This window comes from Homalodisca vitripennis, chromosome 6, assembly GCF_021130785.1.
Source record: "Homalodisca vitripennis isolate AUS2020 chromosome 6, UT_GWSS_2.1, whole genome shotgun sequence".
Lineage (NCBI taxonomy): Eukaryota > Metazoa > Arthropoda > Insecta > Hemiptera > Cicadellidae > Homalodisca > Homalodisca vitripennis.
This window is the reverse complement of record NC_060212.1, coordinates 119,633,605-119,657,070: the sequence shown is the minus strand read 5'-3', so window position 1 is coordinate 119,657,070 and position 23,466 is coordinate 119,633,605. Positions and strand designations below refer to the sequence as shown.

General features: G+C 33.4%; 1 protein-coding gene across 1 annotated transcript; it reads left to right on the top strand.

Moving 5' to 3' along the window:
* Window positions 1-1,669: 1,669 nt before the first annotated feature.
* On the top strand, window positions 1,670-17,195 carry LOC124365542. Its single transcript, XM_046821531.1, has 7 exons — window positions 1,670-1,688; window positions 1,791-1,933; window positions 4,895-5,102; window positions 6,212-6,524; window positions 9,313-9,428; window positions 12,864-12,971; window positions 16,642-17,195. Exons 1-7 carry the CDS (start codon window positions 1,670-1,672, stop codon window positions 16,890-16,892), a joined length of 1,158 nt encoding a protein of 385 aa, XP_046677487.1. The 3' UTR covers window positions 16,893-17,195.
* Window positions 17,196-23,466: the final 6,271 nt, after the last annotated feature.

Sequence of the window (23,466 nt, the reverse complement as noted above, 5' to 3'; positions counted from 1 at the left end):
CTGATTTTTGTCCAACCACAGCAAAATAACCAAGTACCCTTTTGAAAATTACAGATGATGGACTCAGCTATAAACAGAAAAAAAGTATTTATTTGGATTCTTTTGATTTTTTAAAGGTTTATGGTTGTGTTTATCATCCACTTATTTTTTTAAAACTTAATAGGATTGTATTTTGGAATGGTTACATTGACTGGGTGTGTTCTTACTAATCTGACCGCCAACAAAGTGTCAAAAACTGTGATAATGAATCTTATTGAAAACCAGTGACATGTTGGGTTCCCCAAGGTTCTGTTCTTAGCCTTCTCTTTTTTCTATTTACATTGATGATGTCAAAAGTACTATAACTTGCATCTGTACGCCAACGGACCTGCAAATAGATGAACATACAAGTGTTGTCAGTTGAGTTTCCATGTTTCTGTCGCTGACATGAACACTGACATCAACGGCATCGTTATTGAGACTTTTAGACATGGACTAAAACTCAAGTCATTGTGATTGGAAACTCTAGACTCTTTCTTACAAACCATTGACTTGTCTAATTCCCCTAGACAACCAACCTTTACCATATAGTGACAAAGTGGGGAACCTATTACTCGCACTGGCAAAAAACCTTGGCTCACAAACGAATCTAGAATGGTGGTGAGGGCTACATAGGTAATACACCATGCCAGCTTGTGGACTACAGTACAGGACTGACCTTGAAAGCAGGATATGTCAGGATACGCTTGGAGGAGCGTAGTCGTGTACAGTCAGATCACTTGGATGTTTGTTGTGAATGTATTAATTAAATTAACTAACAATTCGTTAACTAATGTTGTTGTTATCAGATTGGAAAACCATTAGAAAGTTATTGCATTTACAGCTGTTTTATTGTGTAATTAGAATTAAACAGTAATAAATCCTAGTATGTGGCACTAGCACTCAATATAAGCATTATGAACTATACAAATTGAAACGAAAACATTTCAAGTATTAATGTTAGCTTACGTAACTAATTATTTGTTCGTATTACAAAATCAACTGTTTTGTAAATCTTTACAATAATTTATGAATGTAACAACTCCTCATTTGAATAACATACATGAGATGCAAAATCTAAAGAATTCAGTTTGTCCTGATGTAAAACCTATTTCCGTTTGGAGGGCAAAGGTTTTAGAAGAAATCAAAATATGGAATTAAGCTTAATATTCGCATTGAATCAACCCTTCCCACCACAGCTACGTTATTGTATGATATGTTGTGACAGAGATCTACCAGCTGCATGGGGAGGCTGACTACAGGTTTGTGACTCTACACTTGCAGTAACCAAGTCAGCTAGCTGGTCTGCACAGCTTTCAGATCAACTATTTTATCAACAATAAATGTACGATATGTTGTGACAGAGATCTACCAGCTGCATGGGGAGGCTGACTACAGGTTTGTGACTCTACACTGGCAGTACCCAAATCAGCTAGCTGGTCTGCACAGCTTTCAGATCAACTATTTTATCAACAATAAATGTACGATATGTTGTGACAGAGATCTACCAGCTGCATGGGGAGGCTGACTACAGGTTTGTGACTCTACACTGGCAGTACCCAAGTCAGCTAGCTGGTCTGCACAGCTTCCAGATCAACTATTTTATCAACAATAAATGTACGATATGTTGTGACAGAGATCTACCAGCTGCATGGGGAGGCTGACTACAGGTTTGTGACTCTACACTGGCAGTACCCAAGTCAGCTAGCTGGTCTGCACAGCTTTCAGATCAACTATTTTATCAACAATAAATGTACGATATGTTGTGACAGAGATCTACCAGCTGCATGGGGAGGCTGACTACAGGTTTGTGACTCTACACTGGCAGTACCCAAGTCAGCTAGCTGGTCTGCACAGCTTCCAGATCAACTATTGTGAGTTGCAGGCCTGGGGACCCAACCGGTGCCGCACAAAGGTTAACATATCACCACTATTATTATTATATTAAAACAACTCTTCAGCTGAGTACATAATAAAAAGTACAATAAATACTCTAGATACTATTATATATATACAAAATAAGAGTATAAACCAGGCATGGAGGCCGCTACTGAAGCTAGTCGGTCTATTTGTTACTGTCTCAGTGTTCATAATTTATATGAAGAAATTACCACGCGAGTGTTCAGATATCTGATCATCATTAGACAGTAAAAAATATAATTAAAAGTAGAAACTCATGATATTGTGTCTAGTTGACGTAACTTGACCATATAATGTGTCGAAGTGGGACTCAAAACTGTATGAACAAATAAATTATCCTTAATTTCAGTAAGAGAGTCTAATGATGAAAAAAACGATAATATGGTGGTACTTGCCACCACCTTACCTATGGTGCTAGGGTAGATCGCTAGATCTAGTCTACTATGGGGGATGACTGTTGGAATTGGTGGGGATCCCCAAGTGTTAAAGGCAGTTTTTAGCCTAGGTATAAGGGCATCCCAACCCTGCCCGCTTTGACTGGAGAGGTTGGTACAGATCTGGCCTCTCCTTAATCCAAGGAGCCATGACTGAAATTAGGGTTCAAATTCTTTCTCTTGGATCTCCATAAGAGGTGGCCCCTACTTCCAACCTTACCCATTGTGAATATCCTATCACTCTGGAAGCAAATGGAAAGGTCCTTTTAGGACTAAGTGCAATGAGAGGTTTCTCAGCTTCTTGTTCTAAGAGAACCATACCTATGTTTTGTAATTATATGAAACATCTTAACATGATTGTGACTGCCAAAGTTATCGTACTTTTTAAAGTTATGTGCCCAAGAACATATTTTCAACATCTAAAATCCAGCTGGATAATATTCAGAGAGCATTAAAAAACCACTGTTGCATGACCCACTGGTGGCTCTGTATAAAAGTGTGAATATATTAAAGGTGTTAAACTATATGAAGTTAACAAAAGGTAACATTAAAAAATGAAATAAAATGTAGCAAAATGTGCCATAGTATTTATGCTATAATAGATATATTGCTGTTTATACAGAATGAGAGCTTTTTAGAAAATCTAAACAGGTATGGTTAATTTGGTTTCCTTGATTTAATTTCATTTTTACAAAAAATTTAAGTTTAATGGTTTTAAGAGAGAATGTGTATGTAAATGTGGTTTATAACATTAGCAATGGTTTAATTGATTATAAACTGGATACATTTAAAATAAAATCCCTTGATGGATTGTATTTTTTTAAATAGCTTTTCGCACATTTAGTAAACATTACTTTTTTACTGGTAAAAGTCATGATTCATTTGTTATTTTTTGTTGATTGATAAATTATTATTTGTAGAATTTATTGAAAAATAGGTAAAAAAATTTAAAGTGTGGAAAATGTTAGTTTTCTGAAGATGCAGTTTTGTGATTGTATTACATCTGTAAATAGTGAAAAATTATCAAAAGATAAAGCAACTTTTTATAATGTATGGTTTTTTGAGCCAAAAAAATGCATTTTTGAGACAAACACAAAAAAGTAAACATATTCTAAAAATGAAAACAATAAATTTAGATATTAGTTACACAAGAGATAACTAATCCAATACATAGACTGTTATCTGTGGAGTGATGGTTCAGGACTTCATGTTGTAACTAGTTGTAGGGGTGTTTGGAAGCAACGTGTCACCGTGTAGGACTAGGCTTGTAGCGGCCTGCACGATGAAGCCCGTGGAGTGACCATAATCCTAATTACACAATATCCTCCTGCCAGCTTTGATAAGTATTTAAAGCTATAAATTAAAGACGAATCAGTAAAAGTAAATCGTAAAATAATTTATTAACCGCCAAAGATAATTTACACATATCAACACCAACCCCACACCGACCTCCCATCACGACAAAACCCACCCCAACATACTAACAATTTAGAATTTATAATCACCCCCTATAATTTTCCGGCACCTAACCCCCCCCTTGATTATTAAATCAATCCATAGTGTAACACACAATACCACAAACAAATAATTTAACTAAGACTTGCGACTGGTAAGTCAAATCTCCGTCACCGCCACTCGCCGATCAGACGTCTTCGCTCTTCCGTCACTCAATCTCGACTGGCTTATCAGACCACCGGTCCTCCATCAGCATGCCGCTTATCAGAAAGACCGGTCCTAACCGTTGATTCGGCGGTCTGATATATGTGGTGGGCAGTCACCACAATGTAGTAAATGATTGAACAGAACAATCAAAGTTACGTGGTGCAACGCTAGTGTCAGAACTAAGTGAAATAATACCTCGGAGATCAGCACACTTTGTACCAATGAAATGTTTATTTTCTGCGTAACTTAATACAATCAAAGGTATTACAGTAATATGTATATAAATATGCTACACTTATAAAAATTGGTTCCAATAAATTATTACCAATACTTATACATAAGTGAGTATTTTCATACAAATCACTACTCCTTTTTTATTTAGTACATGGTTTCTAAAAATGAAGTAAAATTGGAAATTAAAATTCAAGAAATCAGAAATAAGAAGTTTTATTAGTCATTAAGAACTCCAAAAATTACAATAGGCTTCGTAAAAAAAAACAATTTTTTTAGCTTGATTCAAGTGATATAGTGTAAATTTATACTAGTTTCCAGTCATATCTGTTATAGTAAATATATAATAAATAAAACATTAAGAACACACAGTGATGTGGAATTAAAATCTAAAATTTAAAATTCATGTAATAAATTATGGAGTATCCTTTTTTAATTATTTACAGCATTATTTTAAAGTTTTAAAAAAATCCATCACAATAATACTTCCTCCTATTATAAATATGGAATAAAGTAGATAACTAAAGGATTGTTATTCTAATTCAAATAATATTGTATTTAATAATATATTTTTCAAAATAAAAAAAAATACTTCAATTGATTGCAATCACAAATAATTAATTTTGCAGTATCTGGAGGCTACATCAGGAGTACCAAACATGGGGGATCCAGAGTTCAGAGCGTACTCTATTATAGTGAGTGGACTGCGCATGGCTACCAACTACAGCTTTGAGGTCCTGCCCCGAGAATCCCGGCGGACCAGATTTTACATGCAGTCATACCAGCGCTGGGTGCCAGACCCATCTGCGAGGAGAATTGTCATTCCAACCAAAGGCTGTGAGTAATTCTTCAAGAAAATTATATAGTTATTGTTTCATAATTTCCAAGGATCATTTGACCTTAGGCAATTCAAAACAGTAATATTCCTCTTAGACTTTTAAATACACCACTTTCAATGGAAAACTACAAAAAAAATTAAATTACATAAAATATATTGCTATGTTCAATGGATACACTACACAACTTATTGACAATATGCTTAAAAAAGCATTGAAAAAAACTAGAAAAGATAAGACAACATTAAGGCCACCTCAAGACACAAAATAAGAATTTATTTGCATAAGAATCAGCACTTTCTTAAACCAAATATGCAAAACGTTTTTTAAAAAAAACATACAAATAAAACTCACAGAGCAAGCAACAAACTATCCCAAATTTTAGGAAACCCAAAAGACAAAATGATAATCAAATGATAATAAATCAGGAATTTATGAAATTGGATGCGGTGACTGTGATAAAATTTATATTGGACAAACAAAAAGAACAATAAAAATACAATTTGAAGAGCATTTATCACACATAAAATATGGAAGAGTTGAAAAATCTGCTGTAGCCAAGCACTGCATTGAATCAGGACACAGAACTTTAATTACAAATCTAAAATTAATAAAACAAGTAACAAAACCAATGGACATAAATGCTTTGGAAGTACTACACATAACCAGAAATAAAGAAAAACTCATAAACAATGAAGAAGACCCTATGGAAAAATATAGTCTTCTTTCTTCTCAATTTATTAAAAAATTAAACTGTACTCACATCTAATTTTTCCTACTGGCTGAATTATTTCCAAAATGTTTGTATTTGCATATTTAAACCATAAGGTATTTTAATATTAATTTTAATAAAAATATTTATTGGTGGAGTCAGAATGAAGTCGCCTGATGATGAAACTTTTGGTTCCGAAAGAAAGGCCTCGTCCAAAATAAATCATTTGGAAAAGTATTGTTTTGTTAACATTTAGTACAATTAAAAATTGTTTCCAGTTGCTCCAAGAGTTTTTAAATATTCCTTTGATTCAACCCATCATTCATGAACATATTTTACATGTTGTCTATGATACTCATTGATGAGGTGACTAGAGTTTGTACACTGTAGTTGTCCAGTTTCAGCGAGAGCGAGCCTGTGCCTGCCGGACGTGAGCGAGGTGGAGGTTGCCACCGGACCATATTTCAGTGGCCGTATCGCGGTGGAGACAGCCAACGACACCCCTCCCTGCCTCGTCGATGGGGACGGAGCCAGTCCTAAGGATCTCTACACTTTGCGGATAGATCACAAGCTGTGCGGAAGTAAGGTTAACAGGACAGCAGTGGAGACCTTCATCCTTGTCCAGGAGAATCTGCCGATCCTGACTCACAGCACTCGGCGGTTCCTGGTACTCTGCACCTTCCAACCAGAGACTCTCACAGTGAGAGCTGGGTCAGTCCTCGCTTAACACTTCATATTTCTTTAGAACAAAATTTGTATTTCTTTGATCAACATAAATATGAAATTAACGTTTATTAAATTTACGTTTATTAAATTTACGTTTATTAAATGTAAGTTTAACATAAACTTACACTCATCCACTCATTCCACTCATCGCAATAGGCCACCCTTGGGCTTGAATTGCAGTGGGGAAGTCAAACCCTTGCTTCCTGACTTCTTCCATTATGTACTCTGGAAAGTTGGCCTCTTCAAAGAACTGAATGGGCTTGGGAGCTCTTCCTTTAATGGTGATCTCTTTGCTTGTAAGGAAATGCTGCACTTCATTGAAAGGTCGGTTGACAACATTGGGGTGTGGATTGTAGAAGTCCTTCGCGAACGGAGACAGGCTGTTGAAATCCCATTCTGGCTTCCTCAGTCCACCGCCAGGCTGCTTGTCCTTGAAACTCCCACCACCGCCTCCTCTGCCAGAGTTTCCACCAAATCTGCCACCACCACCTCCTCCTCCAGTTTTGCTAGCAAGTTTACGTTTATTAAATTCATGTTTGTTAAATTTACGTTTATAAATTTACTTTCCCACAAACAATATTATTAAATTACTACTTGCTTATCAGGAAATATAGTAAATAATACCAGATACTAATTAAACGATGGACTGTATAATTTGCATTATTGTCAACACACCTTGAAAACTCTCAATGAACTAAAGAATTTATGACTGTACAGTAATAAAACAAAAACATAGCTGACAATCATTTTTGGCTAGTCACAATGTTTTACTAAAAAGTGGCCAGTTAAAAGGATATCAATGTTTTGAAAAAAGAGACCATGTAAATCTCTGTGTCTGTGGGTATATTGAGGATGTAGAAAACTTTCTTGGCTTCCATACATATGATCAAACATTAAGCAACTGCTTCGAAAACGTAGTTACGCCTTCACTCAGCTTTGTAGAGTACTCTCTCGGACACATTGCAGGATGGTGCATTATGCCCATGTGCAATCGTTTCTGCAATTTGGAATCCTAGTGTGGCGCGGCGCATTTTCGGCTGTTCTTCCGCCACTTGCGGTCTCACATACAACCATTTTAAAATTCTCTTAAATAAATATAAAAGGCTCTGTACCAATATACTTTTTAACGGATTCCCTATACTTAACGTGAGCATATACCAAAATTCTTTTAACTTTCATCAAAGGTAATAAAAATAAAATATTTTCACAAATTCATTGTGAACAAGGAATAGAACAAACATTGGCTTCCAGACCCCGAGAATAAACCTCAGTACTGAAACTACTAACTATTTTTTTATAGCTAATCTTATTTACAGAAGCATTCCATAGAATATAGAGCAGTAATATTACTGGAGAGAAGCATTGCTGTCGTTTTCGGGAGCACAATTTGTGAGTGGTTCCTCCGTGTGAGTTCTGATGCTGCAGTGTTACAGCTCAAACCACCGTACGCTTAATCATTGTCCACTAATTTTTAGTTTATGTTACAATAGTTAACAAAACAAATCCTATATTTCAACCCCTGTGCTTCAAAATTTTGGTGAAGTTATCACCTACCTTAATCCCTTTTCTGTCTCAACGGAAATTTGTTGGTTGCGACTTTTATTTTAAAATATTTTCATAGATCGACTAACTTTTACTTATTTTTATGCTCATAAATTATTATAGTTTACTATGTTTGTTAAAAGTTTGTCGAGTTATTATAGTTTATATTTAGAATCACGAACACTACATGTTGTGGAGGAGCTCTTCTCTACCCACAGATGTGTAGACTTCTTGGGGTAATTATTCTATAGCTGAGTTTTTTATTGGTTTTTATTTGAAATTATGGTTTTTGAATAAATTGTTTTATAATTGAATTTAAAGCGGTGGTCACTAAGTGTTAAGGGAGAGAGTATTGTATCAGGCTTGTAGTTTGAAAATATTTTAATATAAGGCTCAAGTTCTGAGTTACAAAATTAACATATTTTAATTATTTTAATGCAAATATTTTATTATAAACATGAAAAATAAAATTGTCCTGCCCTCCAAATCTTGTCCCCCTGTGTATGAAACAAATTAATACATCCTTAGACCTTGGGTCACTAACTATAACTATTAAGGCTCTAGGTAACAATTATTTTATTTTATTTGGCTTGAGAATAAAACACACCTGATTCCCGTTAAAACCATTTATGGCAGATGAGACTATAACTGGATATTGCGAGATATAAAACTACATAATCAGCATAATGATCATGGATACCCACATAATCATCATATAAGTAAGCGGTGGATATAGCTAATGTCTAGTTATATCCAAAAATAAATCATTGTGGATATTTACAAAAAGATCTTTCAAAGTCCTTTAATGGTTATAATAAACCTTATTCAAACTGTAAAAAGTTTATTTTAAGAGTTCCTCATTGTTTAAAATGTATTGCTAAATTCAATATTTTTGCTGGAATTTAGTTACAACCACAGAACTGAACTATTTTATGTCTTTACACAGTTTTGTGACAAATATAAGGAATAAAAAGTTACAGGTGTACAATATTTGTTGTTAACATTACAAAAAATAAAACAGTTTGGTATCTGTCTCTGCAAAATTAAAACAAATCTGTTCTTCAGGTAAACAGTTTATTTTGGGAACAATCCTAATTTAAATCAATGTTTCATAAATTATAAGTAAATATTCTTTTTAGATATATTAAAAAGAATTCTGGTAACAATGTGCTTTTTAAATCAAAACTTTGATTGTTTATTGTTGACAATGACAGTATGAATAATGCAACAGGCTGAACCTGCCATCGACGAGTCCGGACGCACCGACCGCCATGGACGAAGTGATGGACAACAACGTGCAGGCCTCGGCACTGCAGCTACCGGGGGAGACCGGCCGCTCTGACACAGGTCAGCACAACCACGATATGATCCCTAGGTCCTCGAGCCACACCAACAATGCTCATATGCTGATTGTGCTGTTGTAGATGTGCAGTGGTTTATACACCACACTCCAAAAATGCTGAAGCTGCAGAAATTCTTGCCCTAAATTTAATAAAAACAATACACCCGGTATATTGCCACTATTCAAATTTATCATGGTCAAATTCAATGGAAAGAGTTTAAGTGACACATCATGGCTCTAGAAATGTTTCTGCAATGTTGTGATTCCACCACATCTTATTTTTATACTTGCACAGAACACTGGAAGTAGTTTTATTAATTGTCAGTTTAAATGACATATCATAGCTCTAGAAATGTTTCTGCAATCTTGTGATTCCACACATTGGAATCCAATTGGTCAGTACACTGGAAGTAGCTTTTATTCATTGCCAGTTTAAGTGACATATCATGTCTCTAGAAATGTTTCTGCAATGTTGTGATTCCACAACATCTTGTATTTTCTAATTGTGCAGAACAATGGAAGTAGCTTTTATTTATTGTCAGTTTAAGTGACACATCATGGCTCTAGAAATGTTTCTGCAATCTTGTGATTCCACCACATTGGAATCCAATTGGACAGGACACTGGAAGTAGCTTTTATTAATTGTCAGTTTAAGTGACACATCATGGCTCTAGAAATGTTTCTGCAATCTTGTGATTCCACCACATTGGAATCCAATTGGACAGGACACTGGAAGTAGCTTTTATTAATTGTCAGTTTAAGTGACACATCATTTCTCTAGAAATGTTTCTGCAATGTTGTGATTCCACATCTTATTTTTCTAATTGGACAGAATTCTGGAGGTAGCTTTAGTCAGTTTCAGTTGCATGGTCCACTCATAGTGGCTCTGAAGTCTTTTTATATTTTTAAATACTACCAACTTAGTTATTAAATACTCTTAGCTAATATTCTAGTTATATTGAACTAAATGTTAACCCTTTAACTGCCAGATATAATCGTGCAATAGTAATTTTTAGAATGACTCCAATGGCTGAAATGACTTGTTTTAAAGATATCAGTTGCCTGTTTAAATAGTAACAGCTGTTATACTATGTTAATTAGTGTTAAATTTGATTGGTATAACATATAAACTGACTCAAAACTGTTTATCAACCTTCACTGAGGCTGACTCAAAGTCATTTCCCTACACGTGTTCCCTCAACAGATAAAAAGGAGTATCCAACACGACAGTGTCACATGTGCAAAAAATAAAGACATGGAAACGAGCCAGGCAAGAATCGCAATATATGTGTGAGGGCTGTGACAGGTTGTCTTGTGTGTGGTATCATGCTTCAGGGAATTTCATACCCTAAGGAAATACTGAATGGGATATTACCGGGGGTTTTATATAGGCTAGTATATCCTAAATAAAATTTGATCCTATTTTTCACTTTCAATCCAGAAAAATTGTGGTTTTAATACTAGAGAAACTTAATGTACCAAAATTGTTTTTACACAAACTTTTAATATACTCACCCTCTTCCCACCGAGGGTTTCTTGAATAAAATTTGATTTACCAACCATTTTCATCTATTACTTTCTATCTATTAGAATAGATTGATAGGATGGCTTCAAAAAGGAGCACTTTGTATGCTGTTGGTTTTTAGATATTGTATACATAATGTACTAAATGTTTTAAATTATTTTCAGATTAAGTCCACACAGAATTTCAAGCATTTTGCCCAGGGAATGTACAGTTCCCTTTCAAAAATATTTATGTATTCATTACTTGAAAATGCCTGCCTTTGGACAATATAACTTAAGTTTGGTTAGAACATCCTTTAGAATGACAAAAATATTTATGCTACTCTATTGTGAAAAGCCTGTACAATTGTTTAGTTAATATAATTTGATTAGTTTAAAATGAAAAACAGGTACAAGCACTAGTAGCTGTATGTTCTATAAGGGGTTGGACATTTTATCAATACTATCCTCCTCGTTCTGTACCTCTACAATCTTCTCTACTCCTTTTTCTGCTTGTTGCAGTCCGTGTATAGACTTTAGAAATTAGACATAGTGAGTCTAACAAGAGACAACTTTCTTTCTTTTTCCATTTTTAATGTTTGTTATTAACAACAGATGATTTGAGGGAGAGTAGGATTTCAGACATTCAATTAATTTATGTTACAACAAAAATGTTTTAACATAAAACGGTGGCAAATGTCTGAAATCCTATTATCCTTTCTGTAATTTTTGTTAAAAATTATGCAATAAAACAGGTAAAATATATTTAACTCTCTTGTATTGAAATTTAATATTTTGGATATACATAAAAATAATATTCAGGTAATAAGGTACTATTATCAAGGAAGTTTAAGACGATAAAATTAAGTAAAGTGAGTACGCTTACGTAAACCCAATGTTTTGACCGAATGTGACGTACTGATACCACTCAATTTCTCCTATCGGCGGCAGGCACAGAGTATTAGGGCCCGATTGTTAACCAAATTGTGTACTATTTGTGAACGTACTCTGAAGTCCATTAATGAAAGACGATAACATGACACATCTGACGGAGTTGTCAGTTTCTTGAACAAATATTTACGTTTAGGTTCATCAGTCCATTACTAGTAGTCAACCAGTCATCAGGTAAGTGTACGTATTATAATGTACGTAAAACCAAAGGATGCACAAATATTTGGTGTTTAACAGTTGTTTGACTAGTTTGAAGTTATATTTACAATAATTGAATAATATGTTATATTTATTAATCTTGTTTCATGATCTTAAGGGATTTTTTATTTGTTGGTCAGGAAGATTATTATGAAAACAATTGTAATGTTTTACTACTTGTAATCTGTAATAACTGCATTAGCTAAAATATTTTAAAATACTTTATTTTTATAGTTAATTAGCATTAAACTGCAATTTATTTAATTTTTAAATACTGGCCAATAGATGTAGGTATTGCATTTAGCTCCTTTCCACTTAGTGCGGTGTTTGAAATCTAAAGCTGTCACAGACTTGACTCCTATCTAGATGAAGAGGTGTTCTCTTTGTCTCTAAATAATTACAATTTAATAAGGCTTTAAATTAAAATAACCTTCCATTCATTGATCTCATGATTCATCGTTGTTTAAAAACGAAGCTAAATGGAAAACTCATTTTTAAACTACAAAAATACTCATTTAAATACAAATTTGCATCCTTCACTACCAATTCATACATCCTACATCACGTGTCTCTAACCCGAAAATTCATAAGCATTGGAAAACTACATTGACGTAGTAAGATAAACATAGACTTTCTTACAGAATTGTTTCTAAAGAAATGAGAAAAGCCCGGTGCACTGTAAGAGTTTGACGTAGGTGTAATATACACAAAGCAATTAACAACAGTTAGGAAGTCAATTAGCAAGTGTGGCGCTGTCGTTAAGACTGAATAGTCAACTTATTTTCTAGAGCAAGCAACTGAGGTCCAGATCGTGATGTTGGTGGTGATTGTGGCAGTGGGCTTCGTGGCAATCGGCCTCACCGTGTGGTGGTTCATCCCCATCAAGTTTAAGTCAAGTAAGTTCACATTCCTTACTTTAAACTAAATAATTAATTTAGTTTAAAGCCCAATATTTTGTTATGAATACTTTGCTGTTTAAAATTATATTAAAAAATAAACGAAACATACATTTTAACTAAACACAAAATTTGTAAACACAAGTTAACTTTGTTTTTTTTTTTTTAAATCAAATTTTATGTTTAAATTAAAATATAAATTATTTCTATACCATGTATTTATACACCATAGCTATATAAATTAAATTAATATAGAACACATGTTTATTAGCGATAAAAAAACAACAACAAAATACAGCCCTACATTACTGGCTGCTATCACCTGGCCTATCACAAATGAAAGGATGTCCAACAGATGTTTTCATCTAGGAGTTGTAACAGATAACATCAATATTCACAATGTTTTCTTCACATATTTATACTGTTACTTTTAATAAATAGAGCATGCAGGTATCAAAACAAATTTGACACTATGTTACATCACCGCTTCAGCTGCTACAATCACTATCTCACAGGCAAAAGTGGAAGGAAAACTATAAAAACTCATATATATATATATATATATATATATATATATATATATATATATATATATATTGATAGTTTTGGACCTATTAAATATTGTGATGTTAAGAGGGCAGTTATAATAATTGCTTTAACCCTCCATCTGATAAGATCGCATGATGCGACTCAATTAGACCCGTCTGTACTGATAGAGTCGCACAGTGCGATCCTTAGTTAGCCGTCATATAACAACTATAACGAGATATGCGATAAGCTGTTTATTTATATAGTACGAAAGAGGAAGAAATGCCCTTTCCACCAGTATTACTGGAATCGATATTGTTGGTCTTTGGAATGTAGTGGGGATGTAACAATCAGCTGATTTGCACTGCGCCCGCGCCTTTACTGTTGCGTTCAGCTCTTGCTTTGGTTTGCTGTTATTGTTCTCGACACATGTTTGTTTACTGTCTTGACTGTTGTAAATCGTTTGCAATACTAGTTTATGTTTTATTATGAGTGAACTTAGCCATTCTAGTGCGATTAGGCACTGTTTAGATGAAGAGATTAGTGACACTTAGGAGATTGTTAGTGAGAGGAGGAGAAGAGCAGAGGAGTCAGGATCTGAATCGGACTATGTAAATGTATTTTGGGTTATATAAATATGTATATAAAGAAGAATATGTTTTTTTTCTCATGGTTTAATTTTGTTATACATTAGATATTTTTAGGATTGTATTTGAACCAAAATAATAACATTTATGAGTGGTTTGAAGTATTACAACAATAGTCAAAATTGACCTACGTACCATTTTTTTTATTTTTAAGTTGTTAGTGTTAGTGTTTTTATTTTTATGAAGTTATGCGATGTGTTTTCAACTCAGCATTAAATTTGTAACATTTTGTATATTTTGGAATTTAGAATACAACAAGTTAGTGTACATATATATTACCTCAAAGTTGAAATTTTAATTTTTTTTATCATTATGCCCGGCTAAAAAAGAAAAAAAATTGGAAAAAAGTTAAGTTTTTATTTTTGTTACCAGCTTGTAGAACATATTCTTACAAATAATTTGATGTACAACACTTGATAATTTCTCACTATTTTCTATTTTTTTATAATTTTATAAACAAACCATGCAAATGTCTTGAAAATGCCCTAAAGTGAAATAGTCATCAGATGGAGGGTTAAATAAATAGAGCACACAGCTATCAAAACAAACTACACTACGTTACACCACCGTTTCAGCTGCTACAATCGCTATGACAAAGATAAAAGAGGAAGAAAAACATAAAAAATAATAGGATAGTTTGAACCTATTAATGATGTTAAGATAGCAGAAATAACATACAGTTGTACAATATGAAATAGTGTCAAAATGCTAAATGTTAACATTTTCACTTTATGCATATATTTATATGATCCACCATACTCATGTGGAAGAGAGTGATTAACATTGAGTACCTTTGCTGTTCAGGTATTGTTATTTATAAAAGATTACTACAGCTTTGGAGAGTAAATTTTAACTAAATTAAATGTAAACAGATAATATTTGACTAACTTGGGCCAAATAAGTAATACAAAAAGGAAAAAAAGGAGTACCTGCAGATATCCCAGATATAACTAACCTCAACCAAGTCAAATTTCTGGGCTTAACACTTGACAGTAGACTTTCGTGGACTGAACATATAAACACGATCTCCAATAAGATAATACTGGATAAGATAGTACTGGAATATACGTTATGGAATGTATAAAAACAGTTTGTACTCAAGCAGCAGCCAAGGCTGCATACTACACACTTGTTGAGTCTCATATAAGATATGGCTTAATCATCTGGGGTAATTCTACTGGAAATCTGAATAAAATTCTAATACTGCAAAAAAAGAGCAATTAGATCCCTTGCCAATCTTGAGCCTCAACAAACCTGCAAGGAAGCATTCAAAACTCTGGGGATACTCACTGTACCAACTCTTTATATTTATGAATCTATCTTACATGTTTCCCAACTCAATCTGTAAGAGTTGGGAAACTGTAAGATGTCCACAACTACCACACACGCCATGCCTCTAGATATATACTGCCCCAGCACCGAACAGCTCTTTTTGAGAAAAAGCCATCCTATGCAGAAAGAAAATTTAGAAATCTACTACCGGAGAATCTACTACAAAGTCTAACTGGAATGCACTTAAGGAACGGCTAAAAATTTCTTTCTTAAGAAGACAATTTACAACATAGAAGAGTTCAAGGGAAGATGTATAAACTCTCTCTATATGTATATATCTTACATTATATTCTATTGTAGAACTTGACAAAATTACTGTACTTAATGTTCATGTAATAAAGATTTTTGACTTTGACAATTATAAATTCAAGAAAGTTGTTAAGTAAATCTTTATCCAACAATTAAATAAATTTCTGGTACTTCTCCATGAGAATCACAGTGATAAAGTTAAAAGATTATAACTTCATTCCATGTATATTTATTTGAGTTGTGTGAAGTTAGCATGTTTATTCATGTTATTAAATTATTCTTTCTTTTTCTGCGTTGTATCCTTGGTGGAAGTAAGTAGGTTTTAATGGAAAAGACATTTTTTATATACTTCCACATTAAATTTATTAAAAAAAGCGCTTTCGCCGGTTAAGGCATCACCAGTTTGACATTTTTTTTTTCCAATGTCAAACTGATGATGCCTTAACCGGCGAAAGCGCTTTTTTAATAAATTTAATGTGGAAGTATATAAAAAATGTCTTTTCCATTATTCTTTCTTTGTCGTATCCTGCAGTGTACTGTATATTTTAGTGCACACTGTGTCTTAAGTAAAATTCTTTGTTTACTCAATGATTTCATTGCTGTAACAACTGATTTTTTTGATTTCATTATTTTGTTATGAATATTCAGTTTGATTTTTAATTATGTTTAGTTTGATCTAGCATTTAAAACTAGATGGCTTTGCTAATCACCTTTGCAAGTATCATCATCACATAATTCTGAGTAATGATGATCCAAGACCTACTCTTTGTCCAAGAACAATGGTACTGAGAATCTACACACTTTTTACAGTTGTTACACACACTGAAATAATAGGAAAGTCCAAATTGTATTGTTATATTTTGCTTTTACAGTGTAAAAAGACATTGAAATAGATTTGTGCTGTTCGATTGCAGGGCGATTATCCATGCTCTCCGACGACAATGTGTACACTTCCAATTCCACTATTTATGAAAATTTTGAGAACTCCATGCGGGACTCTGTGTTGGACTTTGAGACTATCCAAGAGGTATGTGAAGAAGACATTGAAGAGAACGTCCTGAGGGAAGGAGTCTGCAACGAGATCTTGCAGGAAACTTGTGTATCTCTGGCGCTGGAACCTGTTCAGACCGTCACTATCGAGTGTGCGACACAATCAGAGGCCTGAACACCTGGTGAACACTCGGTACCATCCGGTCCGGGCCGTCCTCCTCTGAGACAGGCAGTGTCTCGGTGAGCGGCCGACTGAGTTTTAACTGTGATATTGAATGTATGGTGGAAACAATACACCACTTTGTGGAATTATGGTTTATTTACACAGCAAGCCAAAGAAACTCTATATTGGATGTATATTCTAAATTGATATTAGCGATTAACCCTCCATCGGGCGCTTAAAATTAGAAACACCATCAGGCGCTCACGGAGGTTTCCTCCAGGTTGGCGAATAATGGATATCATAGTCGTTTAAACTGTTTTTATTTGTTTAAATATTCATACTGATTTAATTACAATGTAATATATTCATTTTTAGAAATATAATAAAAATTACACTCTTATGTAATGAATTTTCGAAATAAGAAATTCAAAATCTTAAAAAAATGTTATTGTATAATAACAACATGATTAATTTTAAGGAATAATGCAATTAATTGTAAAAATGTTTAACCTGCTTTAAATATGTATGGAAATTAACTTAGTTTTTAACTTCTTACAAAACAACTTACTTCAATTCTTGAGATATTATACAATTGTAATGTCAATTATTGCTCTGAAATAAAAATTTATTCTTTACTAAAAATTTTTTTACACACTGCACAAAATTAAAAAAAATTTTCCTTCTGGTTCTTATAACGGCAATGTTCACTCCATAATCATTACTAAAATGTTCCCTAGCACACTGGTACTGTACTGACAAGTCTCTCGTCTTCATTCTCCATTTCAAAAAATTCAAATAAAATATATGGTATAATTTAAAAAGAAACCATCACAGGTCACACATTTAGGCGCACACGGATTATTACAACATAAAAACTAAACACAATAAGGCGCTCACGGAGATTTCGTCCAAGCACTACAAACACACCATCGGGCGCTCACGGAGGAATCGTCCAGTCACGCACGGAAGTAGACCTCATACTGACACATTTTGATAAATAAAAGCGGGAGGGTATTGTTTCGTTTCCCCGAAAGATGCTCGTGAAGTACACTGCGGGAAATGACTGCCGACATCAGAAAAGTAGTACTATTTTTAATAATAAAACATACACAGAGGAAAACTCCGTTTAGCGCCCGATGGAGGGTTAATAAGGGCTAAAAATTCAATATTAAATAATTTTTATGTGAAAACAAAAACTTGAAAAAACCAAGTTTGAGTCTTAAAATTTGTTTTATAAATGTTATATAATACAATTTGTCCAAAAGCAAAATACATGTTCTTCTCTAGTGAGTGTTGTAACTAGGTCAGAAAACTCCTAACTTTTTTATGTATTACAAATGTTCAATACTTTTCATTTTGTTACATAAAAGATGTTCGTGTATTCTGTGCTACAGTACTTTAAAAAAATAACACTCTTCTTAAAATATCTGTAAAACTTTTGTTGTGATGGGGTTATTCAGAATTATTGGTTAAAAAATATTTATTAATGTTACTGTGGTAAAAATGACAATTCGAAACTATAAAACTAGTGAGGTTTTATACATTTTTTTCAATGAAATTGTGTATATATAAGGTGTTATGTGGGAAAGAAGTTGGATTTGAGTATTATTCCATCTACTCTCAAGGATGTGTAATGTAGGCTAACTGTAATGTACTTCAGTTCAATGATGAATCTGATCTACTGTATATATACTGTTCTAATGATGTGATCTAGCAAATACGTGAGCTCTTTTCATAAAAAGCAACTATATTAAAAAGCTCCTAAAATAATTAGAATAAATACTGAGAGTGTTTTTAGTGAACAAATTGAAAATTAAATAAATTTAGACATAAGAAATTTTTTAAATGTAGTTTAATCTTACTAAAGGCTTTTAGTAAAATTTTGTAGGTTATGTTTGTTTGTTCTGTTTTTTAACTTATGAAAATATGTTACTATGTAAGTGTTTTTATATTAATAGCAATTATTAGTTTTTTATATGAAAATATGTTTTATTAACCCGTTATGCCCTGATAATAGTAATGATTGTAGTTTTTGATGACAGAAGGATCGTGAAGAAAACAGGAATTCCCGGATTTTCCACTGTACAGTAATACAAAATTTGGCGTTACTGGTTTCTTGTAATATGGTGCAATGTTAAATGCCTGGAAAAAACTGTATCCTGTAGTAATGGTTGAACTGTTTCTAAACATGTCCATCAGGATGTTTAGTATGTAATAGTAACATTAACCCTTTTGCTGCCAGGCGATTTGCTCCCAGGATGTTCCAACACTGCCAAAGCTTCACACATTTTTAAAAGCTGCCAGTCCAGTTTCAGAAATTTTACAGCGTTAAAAAAATGAATATTATCGTTATTTATAATCATATAAAAATAGAATTTGTATTTTTCTTTCTGAAGAAGTTTAGTATTAGAAATAGTAAAATGTTTCTAGATAATTAGGGTTTAGTTTCAATTGTTTAACAATTTTTCTTTTGTTAAAGTTAAACTTGTACAAAATATTGAAAACGAAAGTTCAACTCACTATTTATTCAATAATTAATTTTTGGTTTATACAAAATATATTATACTCGTATTTCTGAACTAATTTATGAGCATTTTTATCCAGAAATGCCAATAATGTAATTTGTAAATACAAATACGGAACTCACATAAACATAACAAATCACTTTCTTAAAAGATAATTCAAACTTGGCCTTTAGTTTTTATATACAAAAAAGTACCCACATAAACATAATAAAATCATTCATTTAAAAGATCATTCAATTTTGATTATATACTAATACTAGAAATGCACTGTATAAAGCTTTAAGTCAATTCAATTCAATTCAATAATATCTTTATTCACACATTCATCAAGAATGGTTACAGAGTCAACACATGCAGTAAAAATTGATGTCATCAAGAAGTAGGTAAACTAGTTTAAAACTAAATGCAAAGAGAAAATATCTTTAAAATTTGATATCAACTAACATTTCTGTAAAATAAAATATATATGAGGAGAAAATATATGAATGCATATACATACACATACATGTCTTAAATAATAGCATTAACAGAATTAAAAAACTCATTCAAACTATAAATTGTAGAGTTTATCAACAGGCTGTGCAGTCTTTTCTTCAGAGTTTTAGAGTCACATGTTTTGAAGTTTTCTGGAAGCATGTTAAAGAGTTTTGCACCGCTATAGGAAGGCTTCTTGGTGTAAAGGGTTGTTCTATGCGCTGGAAGGGATATATCATTTGCCCGTCTTGTTGTGTAGCTGTTGACGTCACCAACCCTTGGTAATCTTTCTCTTGAGGCGTGGGTGATTACCTCGATGATGTATATGGACACTACTGTGAGTATCTCAAAAGATTTAAAAGCCTCTCTACAAGATTCTTGTGGCTGTAGTCCTGCCATGATCCGCATAACCCGCTTCTGTAATACCAGGACACGATGAAGGTTGCCGGCAGATGAACTTCCCCACAGAGTTATTCCATATCGAATGTGTGATTCAAACAGAGCGTGATATGCGGCTTTCAAAGCGATAGAGGTACCAATGGATTTAATCCTCTTCATTGCAAAGATTGCAGAGCTAAGCCTTGAACACAGTTGGTCGGTGTGATTGCTCCAGGAAAGGCCTTGATCCAGAGTTAGGCCTAAGTGTTTTGTGTTGTCAACTCTCTGAAGATCTGGGGGCTCAGTCAAGCATTCTTTTAATCGTCCAGAAGCGAGATATTTTGTCTTTGCAGCGTTAAAAACTAGGTCGTTATTTGAGCAATATTGTTGTGCCATACTGACTGATATGAAGGTACGAATGTCCAGGTCTTCAATGGCATTGCCACTCGTTACAAGAACGGTGTCATCAGCAAACATGACTGGGTAGCTTATATTACCCAAATACTTAGGTAGGTCTGCAGTAAAAAGAACAACCAGAACCGGGCCCAACACTGAACCCTGGGGAACACCTCTTGTAACAGCCAAGGGCCCAGATCTTGCAGTCCTCTCTGTTCCATCCAGGTTTTGTTTTATTTCAACGACCTGTTCTCTTCCCGTTAAGTAACTCTCAAACCACTTGACTGTAGTCCCTCCAAAACCAAGAGATTTAATTTTGTTGATAATTAAACTATGGCCCAAACAGTCAAACGCCTTACTTAAATCAAGGAAAACACTTGTAACTGTGTTTCCTTCCTCCAAGTTGTCAATGATGTGTTCTATTAAATCGGTAAAAGCACTTGTGTTCCAAACATGATGCTCACTTTACATACTGCTAATGTAAATTTTAATGTTTTTGTAAAAATCTGTAAAACTAGATGTTGGTAGTTTATGATTAGTTTTTCATGAAAACCGCATGAAAACTGCATGTTGGTAATGATATGGTTCAGCTATTCATAAAATTAAGGTAATACAAAATTTACTCTATTTTTTTGGTTTTAGCTTAATACATTCACTAACAGGCAGGTTAATATGGGTGTCCCTCTACTGTTACAGGTGATTTGATACAGGGGCAAAGCAGCAATCCCATATGCAAACTAAAAAAGCTCAATCTCAATATGTGCCAGTACAGAGGTGCTCATCCCATTCACACATACGAGTAAAAACCTTCACATGTTAGAACAAATTTTTATAAATACTTTTTGATTTACTTCAATAAAACAATATGAGTGATAAGATCTATTGCCAATGCAAGCCAGTGGTCATCTGAAAGCTCCTAAACAAGTTTGGCCTGTTTAATCATAAGATACCAATTAGCTTGATGCAGTTCAACAAAATCTTTGCAGCTCTTTTCCACTGCTTATGCAATTTATACATCACAGTGATAGAGCACATCTTGGAGATTCACTCTTGATTTTTAAAAGAAAACGCCTAACTAGCATTGATTCACTATCTTAACAACTTGCATTACTTCTGAAACCTTAAGGTTCATAAAGAACATGATTTATTGGTGAATAATATAGGGTAATTTCATAAGTTTTTCACCTTTAGCATTTTCAACATATGCTACTAAACCTGGTTTAGAGCCATAAACACATTTACCTCCATTTGTAGTAATATCCTTGAGTTTTTTTTATAATTTGACGTTTAGTTTCATTTATCTTCGAACAAATTTTAATGATTTCCTAACAATTAATACTTTAAAAAATCACATTGGTTGACTCATTCAAAACAACTGAATGCCATTCAAATTTTCAACAGGTATCTTTAAACAGCTTTTCACTGGTCTCATTACCCAGATGACTCACTTTTCATGGGTAAATACTCTGTTAAAATTTATGACACTAGAAAATCCCACAAATATTATTTTGTACCTCAACTTTGACTCAAATAACCCTAAGTAACCCAGTTAAAGACCTTCTTCTAAGACAAATGTAGAAAATCATCTCAGGGTGAATAGAGCTGAATTTAGTTGCTTCGATAATATGTTTATATGGGTATTCCATTTCAGGTCAAAAAGAAGACCTGTTCTTGGATTGCCACCAAATGTATAAATAATATTAGGAACAAACTTGGAAATTTTGAGAGTAAATTCCAGAATATTTGTTTTAGAAATTTTTAAGAACAGGCTATTGAAAACTTTGTACAGAATCAGTCACAAATCAGACGTAATGACTATATACTGTTCCAACAAAACATCTATGTATATCTGGAAAATCATTAACATATATGAGAAAAAGTAGGGGTCCAAGAATAGATCCGTGAGGTGCTCCGGTCTTGATTACAGAAAGATCTGTAAAATACTGCTGGGATTTATTGTGGATTGGACATATTGGATGTATCATTCCACGAAATACATAACTTTCTAGTTTATTGAGAAGTATATTACGATTTACAACATCAACTTCCCTGCTGAAGCCCAGAATGTGCTCTTTGGAATCAAGAGATGATATAATTCTTTTTATGGAGTTAGCTATGGCACGGTCAGTTTTTGAACCAGTTTTAACACATTGCCTTCCAATTAAAATTCAAATATTTTTACCCTCGGATACTGAATTAATTTTAAATTTTGCAATGGAAACCATTGTGTGGGTGCTTAGGGCAATTTAAAATAATCGACAATTTAACATGTTAAAACTGAATTTTATTCTCTTATATTTTAAGTATTTAGTTGCCTAGCAACAATTGGATTCACACCAGATCTACCACTAAATATAAATTTATGTGTATCATTAGCTTTCCTTGACCATTCCCAAGTTTGAAGGTTAGGCCTTGTCACATAATTTTCTTAAAATTCTTCATCACCACTTTTATTCAAAATTTTGTCATCAAAGTTACCATCACTCACTTAATTTTTACTTTCATGTAGTATATTCTTCACAAAGTTACTAAAACTCAGAAACTCATTTTATTGTAACATCATTACAGATGGCAACTAATCAAAACAAACAATCTATAGATGAAACAGTAAGCAACTATCGATTTCGAGAGAGTTGACCAGCTTCAAAATCGAACACGTTATATTGTAACGGACCTTCGATGTAATAGTATATAGGCAAATACCAAAATAATCGACATCGGGAATATTTTTTTATTCTAAAATTACGAACTTAGTGTGTCGGGCAGCGTCACACCAAGTAACAGTATGTTGGAAAAAATCTTGCACACGAAAA

Coding starts and splice junctions, on each gene's coding strand:
- LOC124365542 (XM_046821531.1), top strand. Junction 1,934..4,894: donor CCAACCGGTGCCGCACAAAG/GTTAACATATCA, acceptor TTAATTTTGCAG/TATCTGGAGGCTACATCAGG. Junction 12,972..16,641: donor CCCCATCAAGTTTAAGTCAA/GTAAGTTCACAT, acceptor GTTCGATTGCAG/GGCGATTATCCATGCTCTCC.